The following is a 16,387-nucleotide window of genomic DNA, read 5'->3' on the forward strand; positions in this document are numbered from 1 at the left end:
ATTGACTGGTGTTTACAAATTAAAATGTTGACTTGATTGTCATGTCTTGCACTTAATCACTTAAGTATAATGTTTTTTTTTAAACATTCATTCCAAGTGCTGAAAATTTGAACATGACATGACACTTGTGATAAAACACTTTTAAAAAGTTATGGCATTTAATCGATCACTTAAGTATATCGTGTTACACCTTTTGCTTTGTCAAATCGTATTACACATGTTGCCCTATTGATTCGTGCATGATGTGCACAGTCTGCAAATTACTTCAACTTTGAGGTCAATGCCGGCACAGTCTCCATTTGATGTAGCATCATGTTCCCATAAGTCTACGCCAGAGAAGATGAATTTGTCGGACACACATCCGAGTCTGAATTGTTGAGTGAGTCCATTGGTGCCGGACTCACTCTTTCATTCTAAGAAGAAAAATCAAACAAAATTGTCGATTGATGTTACCGTTTGAGCTATTCGACTTTCTTTAATATGATCTTCTATTGAATTTTAATTATCGAGAATTCGAGTTTAACCACACCTACCTTCATTGATTAGACCATTACAATTGCCCCAAATGCGCTTCTTCTATTCCAAATTAATATATCTTAAACATCTGATTTTGGCTCTTATTTTGGTTAATCATTATTCGATTCAGCTGATTGACTTTTGTTGGAATTACACTGATGAAAAAAGTGCACATTATTAAAAATAACGTTCCTTTTCTTTTTTTTTCGTCCGGGGGGTGGCGTGGGGGGTGGTGGCGCAGTTTCGAGTTGAAGTCTTCTTCTAACAACCAGCAACCTAAGTAATTAACTGATGTTTAGTTAAGACCTTAACTAAGGTTAGATTACAGGCCTTTCTTTTCTCGCTTAAGTAGATTTGTCTTCGTCGCTCCCCTTCCTTCATCCTCATCTGCACACAAATCTCCTGGCCTTCTTCGTCTCCCATCCCTCTTGCTCTGTTTCGCTGTTCTCCTCATTTGCACTCAAATCTCTGTTTCGTTCTTGCTCCCTTATCCTTCATCCTCATTTGAACTGAAACTCCTGGCCTTCTTCGTCTCCTACCGTTCTTGCTCTGTTCCGCTCTTCTCCTCATTTGCACTCAATTCTCTGTTTCTTTCTTCCTCCCGTTCCTTCATCCTCATCTACACTCAAGTCTCTTGGCCTTCTCCCATCGCTCTTGCTCTGTTTCGCTCTTCTCCTCCGCACAACCATTCTTCTTCCTCCTCGGCTGCTGCTTCTTCTTCTTCATTATCTGCGAACTCCTTTTCATCGCTCTCTATTTTCGCGCGCTTTGTTTCTCGAACAAAAAAATCAAAGAAAAATGTCGATCGATCCTGCCATTGCTGTTGTATGGGATGTCTTGAAGATGGGGTTTGCTCCCATCAAGCGTGGATTCGGATACGTCATGTCCTCCAAGAGCTACGCCAACAATCTTCAGCAGGAGGTCCGGAATCTGGAGTTCGAAGCTCAGAAGGTCCGCAGTGCCGAGGGAGCTGCCAGAGCCAATCTTCAGAATATCCACGATTGGGTCCCAAATTTTCTGGCAAGTGCTGAGAAGGCTTCGGAGGACGCAAAAGAGCTGTTGGGAAGATTCGAAGCGGCGAGCAAGACTTGCTGCCGCGGGACTATTCCCGACCCCAATTGTCGCTATCAATTCAGCAGGAAGGCCAAGAGCAAGACTGATGACATTCAGAAACTCATTCGAGAAAACAAAGACAAGGACATCTCCTTCAGCGATCCTGCTTCGGGTAACGTCGCTGCTCGATACGCCGACGAACTTCGCAAGGAAGTCAAGAATCTGGAGTACGAGGCTGCTAGGGTCCACAATGCCGCGAAAGAGGCTACAAATAATCTTCGGAATACCCACGAATGGGTCGAAAAGTTTCTGGCAAGTGCTGAGGCGGCCTTGAGGGAGGCGCGAGGCCTGTTGGGCGAATTCGAGGAGGCGAGCAAGACATGGTGCCGGGGGACTCTTCCCGACCTCAATTGTCTCGATCAGTTCAGCAGGAAGGCCAAGCACATGACGGACGACATTAAGAATCTCATTCTAGAAAACAGTAACAAGGAGATCTCCTTCAGCGGTCCTGCCAGGAGAGAAGGCAATGATGCGACGGCCTCCGTTTTATCTGCCTCGATGTCCGTTAAGCTTAGGGACCGTGGCGTCTTCAAATCCAGAGCTTCGACGATACAGAACATCATGGACGCTCTTGCTGATAACAGCAAGAGCGTGGTCGGGGTTTACGGGATGGGCGGGGTGGGCAAGTCCACCCTTTTGGACGATGTCAAAAGGATACTAATCGAAGAGAGGTCGTTTGATTCAGTCGCTAAGGCCGACGTGTCAAAAAATCCAAACATCCATACGATTCAAGGAGATATTGCGGATGCCTTGGGTCTTATTGACATAAAAAACAAAGAGACTATCGGTGCGCGAGCGGAACTTCTGCACGGGAGGTTGAAAGAAGAGGAGAGTAACAAAAAGAAGGTGCTCATAATACTGGACAACCTTTGGGAGAAGCTGGACTTGAAATTAGTCGGCATTCCTTGCGGACATGACAACAAAGCCACAGGATGCAAGTTGTTGTTGACGTCGAGAGATCAACGTCTTTTGCAAAGGGAAATGGGCTGCGACAGGGAGTTCTTCCTTGGTGAGCTGAAGAAGGAAGAGGCAAGAGCTTTGTTTGAGAGGACGGCGGGAGACAAAGTTCACGATAACGAGTTCAAGGCCGGGGTGGAAGCAGTGCTCCGCAGATGTGCAGGCGTGCCTTTCCTCATTGTTGCAATGGGGAAACTTCTTAAATACGCTGATTTATATGAATGGAGGGACGCTTTGAGAAAAATGGAGAAGTTTAACCATAGAGAAATCAATGGTTTGATAGATCAGATGCTGCAATGGAGTTATGATAGATTAGAAGGGGAGGCAAAGTCATTATTACGACTCTGCGTTGTTTGCAGTGTCTTTAAGCCCTCTCTTGAAAACTTGGTGAGGTACGGCTTCGGTTTGGGGTTATTTCAAGAAGTTAGCAGCATGGAAGAAGCTAGAGATAGGTTGCACACACATATCCGTGCTCTTCAGGCCTCCGCCCTTCTGTTAGATAGCGAAGACGTTGGTGGTTTCAAGATACATGACTTAGTTCGCGAGTTTGTTGCCTCTGTCTCTTCGAGAGATCAACACCCTCTTCTCGTGTTGGAAGATAAAGTGGAGTCAGTAACAGAGTTGCAGGAGAACAAGCTCGAAAGTTGTGAGGCGATGTGCTTTCCCAACATGAAAGAGCTTCCTCCAGAATTAAATTGCCCTGAATTGCGCATTCTTTTGATGGCCACAAACTACAAGTCTCTTCATATCCCAGATTCATATTTCAACTCTATGAGGAATCTCATGGTCTTAAATCTTGCAGGAGTACGACTCACTCGCTCTCCTTCGCCGTTTCAATTATTGGCAAACGTACACACCCTGTGTTTTCAGAATTGTTCATTTGAGGATGTGGCCATTCTTGGCAATCTAAAAAGGTTACAGATTCTCAGCATTGTGAACTCAAAAATTCAGCGATTGCCGAAAGAAATTGGGCAACTGGTAGAACTCAGGTCGTTAGACTTGAGCGATTGTCCAGAACTTGAGATTATTGAACCGGGTGTACTTCAAAGCTTGACCAACTTAGAGGAGTTGTACTTGAAGCAAAGCTTTCATCATTGGAGTGCAGGGGAGCAAACTCAACCGACTAATGCAAGTCTGAGTGAGTTGAATCACATGAAGAAACTATGCACTCTGCATGTGTCCATTCCTGATCCGAGGATGCTCCCAGACGATCTATACGTCGAGAAATTAACCAAGTATGAAATCCGAATAGGTAAAGAGTGGCGCTGGTGGAAGTATTGCAATGGATCGAGGACATTGAAGCTCGAGTTGGATCCATTCAGAGATGTTCTTCGAAAAGCGTGCATAAAAAGTATCTTGGACAAAACTAACGGTCTGCGTTTGAACAAGTTGGAAGGAAGCGAGCAAAGTATTTGTGCGTTATCTCGAAAAGGTTTTCCAGAATTAAAGCATCTACAGGTCGAGAATAGTCCCTCCATCCATTACATCCTTGACTGCTCTTCCCTTCCTACTTTTAAGCCGTTGGAGACGTTACTTCTCAAGAATCTCATCAACTTGGAGAAGATATACCACAACCATATCTCCATCGAGTCCTTCAGTACATTAAAAGTAGTACGAGTTGAAGGTTGCAACAAGATGGAAGTTCTATTTCCTCATTCAGTCGTGAGACAACTTCCACATTTAGAAGAGATTGAAGTTGCCCGCTGCAAATTAATGCGGGGGATTGTAGAAGCTGATGATGATCGTGGTAAACTTGAGTTGCCTAAGTTGCATGTATTGAAATTGGATGGGTTGCCAAATATCGCTAATTTTTTCTCCGTCGGGTCGTCTCCTTCGAGAAGTACATCGGATGACCAAGTGGGCACTCAAATTGCGTTCTTCAACGGACAACAGGTAACTTTCTATTAAAAGAGTATTAATTATTTATTAATTTTTCCTTCTTGATGTAACGCATATTATGATGCTTATTCGTTTTGTTATTTTCAGTTTATTTTCTTCATAATTACCTTGTCCGTTCCTGCCTTCCCTGTGATTAGATAAGGCAAAATCTTCCGTTTCTCCAAATTGAGTAGAAATCCGACTAATCGAATGAAATCCATGTAAATTTTATTTGTGATAGGTTCCGAGCTATTTTAAATTTTCATTCCGCGAGCATGTCAATATTAATAGGGTTTCATAGAGCATAATTGAAGGGAATGTTTTTGGCATTAACGTAATTTCATAAGTAAAGTTATTTGTACTCTTTCGAAATGGATTCCATTGAATTTATTTACTTAACTTTGTTAGTACCCCCAAAATGTGAAATGTAGGTGACTCTTAAAAACCAATACGAAGAATGGGAAGGAGGACCGGGTTTTCAACTAAAAGCAACTATACTAACCTAATTGATGCACAATTTTTATTTATTTTGGTGTATTGTGCTTAAATAAGCACTTAGTCATTGCATAGCCCCATAATTATATGAGCACAGAATTTCGTGCATGTTCATGCACGCGTACAGTATGGACAAATGTACTTGTACGGACTTTTGGCATTTGATATCCTGTTTAAATCGGTGGGGCCCAAGACTCATGCAATAATGATAGTTTCCTCGTCTGTGAAGAATCATGGAAATACAATTTGTGGGCCCCTACACGCTCTTACGTCTGAGTACTAGCACTTCTCCTTAGACCCTGGCCAAGCATTGCATATTTCGTTGATTTTCTTAGTCCATTTGCTCATTTTGTCTTTTTTTTTTCTTTTTCTTTTTGCGAAACTCAATGATTCCCCTCGCTCCTTGGTACTCATCTATATTTACATCTTGGAAGTTCATGAATTCGAGATTTAACTAAATTACCAATTTCATGAACGAATTCCGCAGGTTGCCTTTCCAAGTTTGGAGACATTATATGTCTATGGCTTGAACAATCTTGAGTTCATGTTTTCCCCATCCATGGTTAAATTTCTCGCACAACCGAGAAATCTAACGGTAAGCGATTGCAAGAAGATGGAGGCGATCATTACGGAGGAAGAAGGGCTGGGAGTGAAAATATCAGAAGATCTGTCATTCCCGATGTTAACCTATTTAAACTTAACACGGTTGGGAAGTCTTACGTGTTTCTCTAACAATAAGTGTAAGATTGATTTATTCTTTCATCATTGTAGATCTTCCTGTAGATATATTCATCTTTGCAATACAAATGATGACATTCTTTTCGTCCAATGGAAAATCAATGACGGGTTCACGAGAAACTCAAAGTCCGAACCGCGTCAAATCACACTGCTCTGCACTCTTGAGTCAAGAGGTAGGTGATCAAATATACCTGACACAAAGCATAACCAAAATAAAAACTAACTAAATTGCTTACAAAGTATACTTTGATTAAAATAATTGAAGAGAGAATTATTAGAAACAATGCACTTCGGGCCCTTAATCGAAACGATGTCCGCTCTGGGCCCTTATTTAATAAAATGAGTCCACTTCATGCCCTTAATCAAAATTGTATCCACGTTTCTCTTGATTTTATTTGACATGATTGTCTTTTTAAGCATTATTCTATTTATTTATTTCTACTTTCTAGTATGCATGGTTGCATCTTGCCTACCGTTGTTGTCAATGAAGATAAAGCTCTTCTCAAAATTGGCCGTTTATCTCGGGGACATTTGAAATAATCCAGTAACGACAATTCAATTGCTGCCGGCATGATATCGCAACTGAAAATAACGAAAGAGCAGAAAATGTGCAAAAATAAAATAAATGAAAATAAAGGGCAGTTACGAAAAGTCAAACCAGGGAGGGTCAATGGCGGTGCAGAGCGCACATAGGCCCGGCTTAAAATTGAAAATCGCGACTTCCTAAATTGACTAATTAATGAGTCAATTCCCATGGTCGCCAATCCACCAATTAACTCGCTCACATCGCGGTACGAACCGGGTCTTCGGGTCATCAATTTTCCAATCTCTTCCACACGGGAAAGACTGGAAACTAGAAGCCACGTTAGTATGGTGATTTTCTCAGTACGTTTTTTAATTTATTTTTTTCTTGTTTTTTTTCTTTTGCGCAACTCAATAATTTCCCTCACCCCTTGGTACTCATCTATATTTACATCTTGGAAGTTCATGAATTCGAGATTTAACTAAATCACCAATTTCGTGAACGAATTCCGCAAGTTACCTTTCCAAGTTTGGAGACATTAGAAGTTGATGGCTTGGGCAATCCCGGGTTTATGTTTTCCCCATCCATGGTGAAATCTCTTGCAAAACTAAGAGATCTAACGGTAAGCGATTGCAAGAAGATGGAGGCGATCCTTACGGAGGAAGAAGGATTGGGAGTGGAAATATCAGAAACTCTATCATTCTCGATGTTAACCGATTTATCCTTAGCATATTTGGGAAGTTTGACGTCCTTCTTTCGCGAAAAATGTAAGATTTATCTTTGGTTTTCATCATTGAAGATCTTCGCGTAGATGGATTCATCCATGGAATACAAATGTTCACAATTCTTTTCATCCAATGAAAAATTGATAACGGGTTCACCGGAAGATCGGAGTCGGGACCGCATCCACTCACGCTCCAGTGCCCTCTTCAATCGAGAGGTACGTGATTAACGTTACATCTCTTAAATATACCAAAAGCTAAAGCATAGTCAAAATTAAAACTAATTGAATTTACTTGCAACCTTTACTTTGATTGAAATATATCACAAGAGTTGCGGACATATATGAGTTGAAATTTCGTACCGTTAATTTCCTGGTAGAAGGAAGCTTTACTCTCCCTTGGCCCTAGGTGCACCAGCAGAAGGAATCTGAGCCCACTCCCCGTCAGCAAAGAGTCATGGAAATTTTAGTCATGGGTCCCACATGGTTGCTAGGGATGACAATAGTCCAAATGAACGAAACACAAAAAAAAAAAGTCGAAACTTGTTGTATGGATGGGAGCGATGGATGGGTGAAGAATTTTCTAGAGTTTTTAGCAATTAACCTTTGGAAAAACATAGAAAATAAAGCTTTCCATTGTAGAACAGGGGCAATTGGGTCTTTTCACCTAAAATCTTATGGTCTCATACATGTAGGCTGCGTATGTAGACTCATCCTTAAAGAAATTACAATAACGAGGAAGATTAATTGAGATGGGTTATATGAGCTTACCATACAGGAAGTAATTTACCTTGATAGCTTTATTTTCCTTTCGCTTTATGGGTGACTAGTTTTCGTTGTCACTGAAAAATTGATGGTCAAGTTCATTAGTTGTCTTTTGGGTTCATATAATTGCATTTTGTATTGTAAATTAGTTTTTGTTTATCACGCGAGTAGTATGGATAGATGTTCTTGAACAGACTTTTGACATTTGATGTCCTATTTAAATCGGTGGGGCCCAGGGCTCCTGCAATATGATTGTTTCCTCTTGTGGGCCTTACACGCTCGTATGTCTGAGTACTACTAATCTTCTTTCCACGCTTTGAGCTTCCACGGAGAGAGCTTGGTTTCAATGATAATTGAACTACTAACTAGTACTTCTCATTAGACACATTAGCCAAGCATTGCATATTTCGTTGGGTTTCCTTCCTTTATTCTACGGATGGAATACAAGCGGCTCACTAATCGAATTAAACTCTGCATTGCAAGTTCTTTACCAAAGGAAAGACTGGACACTAGAAACAATATTATTATCTTGATTTTCTTATTCCGCTCTTTTTTTTTTATTATTCTTTCTTTTTTCCTTTTTTGTAGAACTCAAAAATTCCCCCCACCCCTCGGTACTCATCTATATTTACATCTTGAAAATCCCTAAGTTCATAATTATGTTTAATCTCTTATTTCATGAGTGAATACCACGGGTTGCCTTTTCGAGATTGGAGAAATTAGAAATCGGCGGCTCGGGTAATCTCGGTTTTATGTTCTTCCCATCCATGGTTAAATCTGTCATAAAAGCGAGAAAACTAAGCGTAATCAATTGCAAGAAGATGGAAGCGATCATTATGGAGGAAAAAGGGTTGGGAATGGAAGAAATAGAAACTCTTGCGTTCCCAATGCGTAACGTTACGTCAAAATATTAAATGTAACAAAAGGATTAAAATATGTAGGAGACAAAGCATAGCCAAAATAAAAACTAACTAAATTACTTTTAAAGTGTGCTTCAGTTATAAAATTTTAAAAGAAAACGAGCAGTGTACAAGCACGAGTGTTGAAAGTTGTTGACATGTTTTATGAGTTGCAATTTCTTATTTTTAATTTCTTTGCACAAAACATGAATGGGTAATACAATTGCAGAACAGGATTTCTAAAAGCTTTCCGAGATTTAGAAGAAACTTAAAACTCTCAGCAACCTCTCATTTACAATATCTTCTTCTTCTTCTTCTTTTTCCCCCCTGATCGAAGCAAGCGGCGCAATTAGGGTCTAGGGCTTTTGGAAATCACCCCTTTGAGTTGTCGCATGCACTGCAAGACCATTCTTATGAAACTCTTGTTAAAGAAATAAAATACATTTCGGGTGAGTCATCCGACTCGTCGAGTGGATAGCGGAAGAACGTTTCAATGGAAAAAATGCAAAAAAAAGAGAGTACTTTACGGGCGGGTCCACTTGGACTAAACTGAAAGCAATATAAGCCGTTCACCTAAAATGTTGCCTATGCAGCCAAAGAGGCTGTGAAAATGGGCCCTCCCACAAGATTAATACGTCAACTTTGATAGATAATCTTAATCTTTTAAAATTGAGACAGAATCACCAATTTTGTGTCTTCATAATTTACATTTTGACACTCATTTATATTTATATGTTGGAAGTTCATGAATCGTAATTCTCTTGAATCACCAATTTTGCGAGCGAATACCCACAGGTTGCATTTCCTAGCTTGGAGACATTAGACATCACTAGCATGGATAACATCAAGATGATATGGGGCAATCAAGCTGCTGCGGATTCTTTCCCCAAGCTAGAATCGCTTTGTGTGGATGGATGCAATAAGCTAAAGTGTGTATGGGATAAGGAACTCCACCATCAAGTTAAATTCCAGTGCCTACATTCTATTAGCATTTCCTCTTGCAAGAGCCTCATCTCTCTGTTTCCAGCCTCGATAGTTAGAGACCTAATGCAACTTGAGGAGTTGGAGATCCATGAATGTGGCATTGAAGAACTCATCGAGAAGGAAGAAGGAGTACCAGTTCCCAGGTTTGATTTCCCAAAGTTAACCTCCCTCCAACTTGAGCATCTTACCGAGTTGAAGTGTCTATACACTGGAACACATACTTCCCATTGGCCGGCATTAAAGACCTTGAGGGTGGATGGCTGTAACAAAGTAGACATACTTGCTTCCCAAATTGAGAATGAGATGCCACGTCATAAACAACCTCTCTTCTTGATAGAAAAGGTATGACCCAAGATTATTTGTTTTGATTCAATGGTAAATATTTGAAGTGATCCTTGCGGCCACAGCTAAGCATCTCATACAAGTAGCTCCATATACGAAGATGTAAACCGTAAGACTCACCTCGATACCATAGAAATATTTCAACATTGAAACATCACATTGTCAGATGAATCAAATGTATTTTCGTTGATCCTCTTTTAATAAAGATTTAGGCTAATTCTGATGGTTTAGCTCTCTCCAAAGTGCCACAAAGATGAAAACACGTGGCATGTGTTGTGATCTTACCATCCCGAATCCTATAAAGATTACCGATGTTATGCTAAAAATGGAAAGATGAGACATTATTGTTGACATTAATCACTGAACTTTGTGCAATTTTGAGTGTAATTGATGGACAAGTTATTTTCACCAGGGGTATATCTTTAGAAACATGGATGTAAGGAGTTACTTGAGTTTAGTATGGGTACAAGTCAAATTTAAACGATTAACAATAATGGGTTTTTTTATATGTAGGAACATTTCCTTCCGTTGAATCACATAAGATCGAACATTTTAAAATGCGATTATTGTGGGCGATATGCGGGACTAAAGTCATAGTACACGAGTTCTCTTTCAAATAAGCTGGCTTTAACTTCCGATTTGATTATTCTTTCGGGGTGCATTCCCTAATCTCGAGCAGTTCAAATTGGATTTATGCGAACGAATGGAGATATGGCATGGGGATTTTCATGATAAAGCTAAAAACGGAAAGATGTGACATTATTATTGACATTAATCACCGAACTTTGTGCAATTGTAATTGTAATTGATGCATGAGTTATTTTCACAACGGATATATCTTTAGATCGTGGATTTAAGGAGTTACTTGAGTTTAATATGGTTACAAGTCAAATTTAAAAGATTAGTGATAATGGGTCTTTTGATGTGGGAACATTTCCTTCCGTTGAATCACACAAGACTCAACATTTTAAAATACGGTTGTTGTGTGCGATATGCGGGACTAAAGTCATCACACCTGAGTACTCTTTTAAATAAGCCGGCCTTAAGTTCTGATTTGATTATTCTCTCGGGGCACATTCCCTAATCTCGAAGAGTTGGAATTGGATTTATGCGAACGGATGGAGATATTGCATGGGGATTTTCATGACGAAGAATTTTTCTGCAAGCTTAGAGTTCTTGAGCTTCGTCATCTTTCCAAGGAATTTGCAACATCCACAAGTCGTTTTATTGAGAGTTTAGCCAACTTGGAAGAGCTCATCATACGTGAATCTTATCTCGGAACGACCGACAGCAATGTGGAAGCCATGGAAGGCCCTAGTCAAGAGCAAACAGTAATATTACCCTTTTCAAGACAAATTAAACATTTGAAGGCTCTAAATGTGTCAGATTGTGATGGGTTATCAAGTATGTTTACACCGACAATAGCTGAAAATTTGGTGGCTCTCACAAAATTGAGGATAGGTAATTGCGGGATATTGACTGAAGTTATTAGTGACAAGGGAAGTGAGGAGGGGCATGAAGTGGCTTTCCATCATTTGAAGTGTATGGACCTTGATGGGTTGATAGAGTTGAAATGTTTCAGCTCAAGTGGATGTGCTTTAATATTCCCTCTCTTGGAAGATGTCATTGTGAATGGATGTCCCAATATGAAGTTCTTCTCCGAGGGGCCAATAGAGGCACCAAAGTTGGAGAGAGTAAAAGTAGGTACGGCGGGATTTTGGAAGGAAAACCTCAACATGACCATCCAAAATGTGTTTAAAGAAATGGTATGCATCAGCTACTAAATTCTGTGCAATTGATTGTTTTTTTTTTATCATCGATAAAGTAACCGGTTTTGCTAACTAGAATTTTACGTTTAATGATGCATTTTCCGACAGGCTACGGTTGTTAAGGCTGAGTTTGTGCGTCTATTTGAGTTCCCCGAGCTCGTTGGAAAGTGGCACAACGAACATAATCCCATCAATTCATCTTGGCAATTAAAAACCCTAGTGGTGGATAAGTGTCCATCATTTATTAATGCTATGCCATCCAAATTGATGCTTGTTTTGGAGAAAATGATGAGCTTGCACGTGGGTGATTGCAAGTCTTTGGAAGAAATATTCGATCTTCAAGGGCTTGAGGTTGTGGAAAGTACTCGGGTGCTACCTCGCTTAGAGAATTTGAACTTCATCAATCTACCAAAGTTGAGGCAACTATGGAACAAAGATCTTCAAGGAACGATGTGCTTCAATTCTCTATCTACTCTGACTCTTTATAAATGCAGTAACTTGAGACATGCTTTCACCCCATCGATGGCTTGGTGCCTTGCCAATCTACATTATATAGAAATAAGGGAGTGTGATCGGATGGACAGAGTGATCGACGAGGAAGAAGGGCGAGGAAGCGCGGTGGAGAAGATTTCATTCCCGAGGCTCAATAAGATGATTCTGAAACGCTTGCCCCATTTGACTAGTTTCCTAGCGGGAAAGAATCCTGTGCTGGAGTGTCCCAAAATAGAATATCTAAGGATTGCCCACTGCCCCAAAATGAGAAGTTTGACGTGGCGATCTTCAATGGATATTGACCATAACACGCCTTCACTTTTCATTCCACGGGTTAGTCTTCTTTTTCTGAATCCAATGCTTTTGTTTTTGGGATAAATCATCTAGTCAAATGAATGCACGCGTCACATGAAACAATTTTTGTTCCAGAGTAATGTAACATCCGATTCCGGTTTTTCGTTTGGGAAAAAAAAAATCCTCCGAACACGGCATCAATCAAGGATAAGAAATTGGTTTCCTCTTACACCCAATTCTTGCAAGTGGTACTATATTAGATTATAAAAAATGTTTGAGAAAATGGAATAATTATGATAATAATGACGATGATAATAATAATAATTAAACAGAGAAGGAAAAAGAGCGGTTGGAATTCGGATGGCGCAAAGTCTTTTTTGTCGACTCTTGCGTTGGACGGTTGGACCAAAAGCTCTGTCTCCCATTTCTATGACCCTCGTCTTTGTTTCTCCTTGTTCTTTTTTTTTTTCCAGCTTTCTTTCTCGGATTTCGTGGGGTTCATTGCGTGATTAGCGGGGGAGACTTCACCTTTTTTTGCGATTGTAGGAGGGGAAAATTCAAAAGAAGCACACCTAGCAAATTTCGAAATTCCCCCGGCCCTAGAGAGTAACATGGCACGTGAGACTCACGTGGTCGCTGGATGGAAAAGATTTAAGACAAGTACTATTTCAAAATCAACAATTTCAGGGCTTTTTTCTTTTTGTTAAGACAAGTACCATTTTGAAAGTTCGTTTGCGAGGGGTTTGAAGTTTTCCCATAGAGGTTGGCTTTGTTGTTATGCGGGTCATGAATTTTAACAAGCATATTGATCTCAGCCATTGATCTATATAAAAAAGTATGTATATATATGTATACATATATATACATAATCATCTTCCAAGTCCATGCTATAACAAGCAAATAAACATCATAGTACGTAGTACTTTCACCTCCGTACACATGATACTAACATAATGTAACCGATTCGCTTTTGCTAATAATTTCTGGATTTTTCTAAATCTAGTAGAGATGAAAATGGGAAGTTAATTTTTTTGAACTGCACCCATCAGCGGGGCATTGGAGCCAACATTAGGAAGAGAGAAGAAGAATATGTATACAAATCTCAACCGAGTTGAAGCACGTGTGTCAAACCTGCTTTGAACCGTGCTTCAAGTTCATTCATTCCTTGAACGCAAATAAATCTAAGAAATTCTCAACTCATGAAAAGATTAGCTCAACCAACTTTGATATTGATGAGTGTGAACAAATCCGACAAACTGCATGTTAATATTCATCATTGCAACTTTCCAACAATTAAAGGGATGCTTAATGTACTAGTGATTATCTGAATGCATTTATCATAGCTGAAATGAAAGCATCAATTAGCCCCTCCCTGTTTTGTCACTAGCAAGCTCTTGCATTCTCATGATTTGTGAGAGCTAGGGAACTTTGGAAATTCCTTCTTCGAGATCACAACTCAATATGATCACACTCATTGTATCATTTTTCTCAATATGGCAGGTACAATTTCTTGGGCTCAAGTGGATGGTTCTCTCTCACATGGACAATTTAAGCAAAATATGGCCCGACAATCCTCAAGAAACTCTCACTTTTGACTCTCTACTGGAAGTGAAGGTCAAAAATTGCGAGAGCCTAGAAAATCTGTTTCCGTATTGGGTGGCTACAAGTCTAACCCAACTTGGAGAGCTTCAAGTGGAATCTTGTAGGATCAAGGAAATAGTCGCCAATCGAGACGACACTCGACACTCCAATATTGCTCAAGCGCTTTTCCCGAAATTGACCTCTTTGGCGTTACATGATATGCCACGACTCAAGAACTTTTGTCCTAAATTTCCTACTTTGAGCTGGCCATCGTTGCTGAAATTGCAAGTGACTCACTGTGATAAACTGAACATGTTGTCTTTTGCGGCATCCATGAGCAAGTGGACTCAAAGAGATGATCAACAGGACCTTTCGAACCAAGAAACGCACTCTTCATTTGAGAGGGTATGATTTCATCTGCTTTTCCTCGGTTTCTACTTAGTTCTTTAAAGTACCCACTAATCTCATGTCCTCTACGTAATCACGTCACGTTATGATAGTACAAAAAATATGATCTGTCTTGCCAATTAGTTTGTCGACAACATAAGATATTTTTAGTATCTCAAGTATACTTTTCATTTGTGGAAACACATACGATATTCCATTACGTAGAACTACAAAAATAATAACAGATTTTTGCTGACTACACAATATGTTTGTATTCTAATCTTATCTAATGGTGCTCCTTGGGGAAGTCAATGAGGATTTCACACGAGACCCTCTCCATTATTGACACGTCTTCCATTTTACTTTTATGCTCTATTTTTTTCTACAAACTCTAAGAAAAATAAACTCAAAACGTTTCTTTAACTTAATTCTTTAATTCACCCATTATATTTCATGTCCGCTACATAATCACGTAAGAATATAATACTATGGAGATCACGAAACCCCCTACCTATGAGTTTGCAAATGAGCACGCTATCAAGTTTGTGGAACCCATATTTTTCTTAGAAACATTATGAGTGCACCTCATTACAAAATTTCCAAAGATGATAAACTTTTATTACCAAGATAAGATATTTCTAATAAAAGATGAATACGGTGAGCTAGAGGGCACTTGAATTTAGATTCGCTCTACCAACTTAATGTTACTAGTCTCTATTTGAGACTTTAAAACCTTAAGACTTGTATGCAAGGCTCTTGAGATTTAATGAATCATAGGAAGATAACCACCTTTCATGTGAATCATCTGAATTAGGTTTAGGTTTTACAGCACTTCACTTATTGATGAACCTTTGTCGAATTTATTTCTCATGTTGCATTGGCAATTTGACAGGACTTTCCCAACTTAAATAGACTTTTATTAGTCGCTAAGGATATTCAGATGATACAGAATGGGAAATTTCCCGATGACATCTTTGGCAAGCCAAAAGCACTAACATTGGCATGCTTCCATGATGAAAAGGCCACCTTTCCTCCCGGGTTCCTACTAGAGAGATTTCAAAATATGGAAAGTCTTGAGATCTTTCGTAGCTCTTTTGAAGATATATTCCCATGCGGAGGGATTGCTAACGAGGGAAAACATCCAGTGCTTGAAAGTTTAAGAGAACTTAAGTTGAGCAAGCTAGACAAGCTAAAGCGTGTGTGGAGAGAAGATTGTTCAGTGTCCAAAATTCTTCTGAGCATCGAAACACTTGAGGTTAGGGATTGTCCCGAGTTGACGATACTATTTCCGGCCGTGACATCCTTCATGAATTTGACGAAGTTGGTGGTGAAGAATTCCTCCGGATTGATACATCTAGGGACGGCTTCCGAGATAGCAAGTTTGGTACATCTTAAGGAGATGACTATAATAGGATGTGAAAGAATAAAAGAAGTAGTGACAGACGATGAAAATGAAAAAGGACAAGTGATTTCTTTTAGGAAGCTACAAGAGTTGACACTCAAAAATATGCCAAGCCTAGAATGCTTCTCCTCTACCACAAGTTGCATCTTGAGTTTTCCATCCTTGTTTAGGATTGAAGTGGAAGAGTGCCCCAAAATGAAGATCTTTTCTAAGGGTACGCTAAGCACGCCAAAGCTAGATTGGGGGACACTGTTTGGATACGACTGGCAATGCTACTGGGAATGGGAGGGTGATCTCAATACAGTCATACAAAAGTTGTCGGCATAAGCAAATATATATGCGCAACAAAAAATGAGGTAAAGTAGATCCAATTGAAATTGATGTCTTTCCCAATTTTCATTTTCCCTTTTTCCCTTTGACCCCACGAGAGGAAGAAGAAAAGTCGAAGGAAGATGAGAGATATTTTCATCTTTCGTTTCTTTGCTTCGGTCAGGCGACATCATCATCAACCCACCCCATCGGATCTCGCCT

The 16,387-nt window shown here is 39.8% G+C and overlaps 1 protein-coding gene across 1 annotated transcript; it reads left to right on the forward strand.

Annotated features, from left to right (window-relative positions):
* Positions 1 to 1,314: 1,314 nt before the first annotated feature.
* Positions 1,315 to 16,183, forward strand: LOC125315295 (putative disease resistance protein At5g05400). Its single transcript, XM_048279746.1, has 2 exons — positions 1,315 to 3,653; positions 15,367 to 16,183. Exons 1-2 carry the CDS (start codon positions 1,315 to 1,317, stop codon positions 16,181 to 16,183), a joined length of 3,156 nt encoding a protein of 1,051 aa, XP_048135703.1.
* The last annotated feature ends 204 nt before the right edge of the window (positions 16,184 to 16,387 follow it).

Source organism: Rhodamnia argentea, chromosome 5 (genome assembly GCF_020921035.1).
Source record: "Rhodamnia argentea isolate NSW1041297 chromosome 5, ASM2092103v1, whole genome shotgun sequence".
In the NCBI taxonomy this organism is placed as follows: Eukaryota; Viridiplantae; Streptophyta; class Magnoliopsida; order Myrtales; family Myrtaceae; genus Rhodamnia; species Rhodamnia argentea.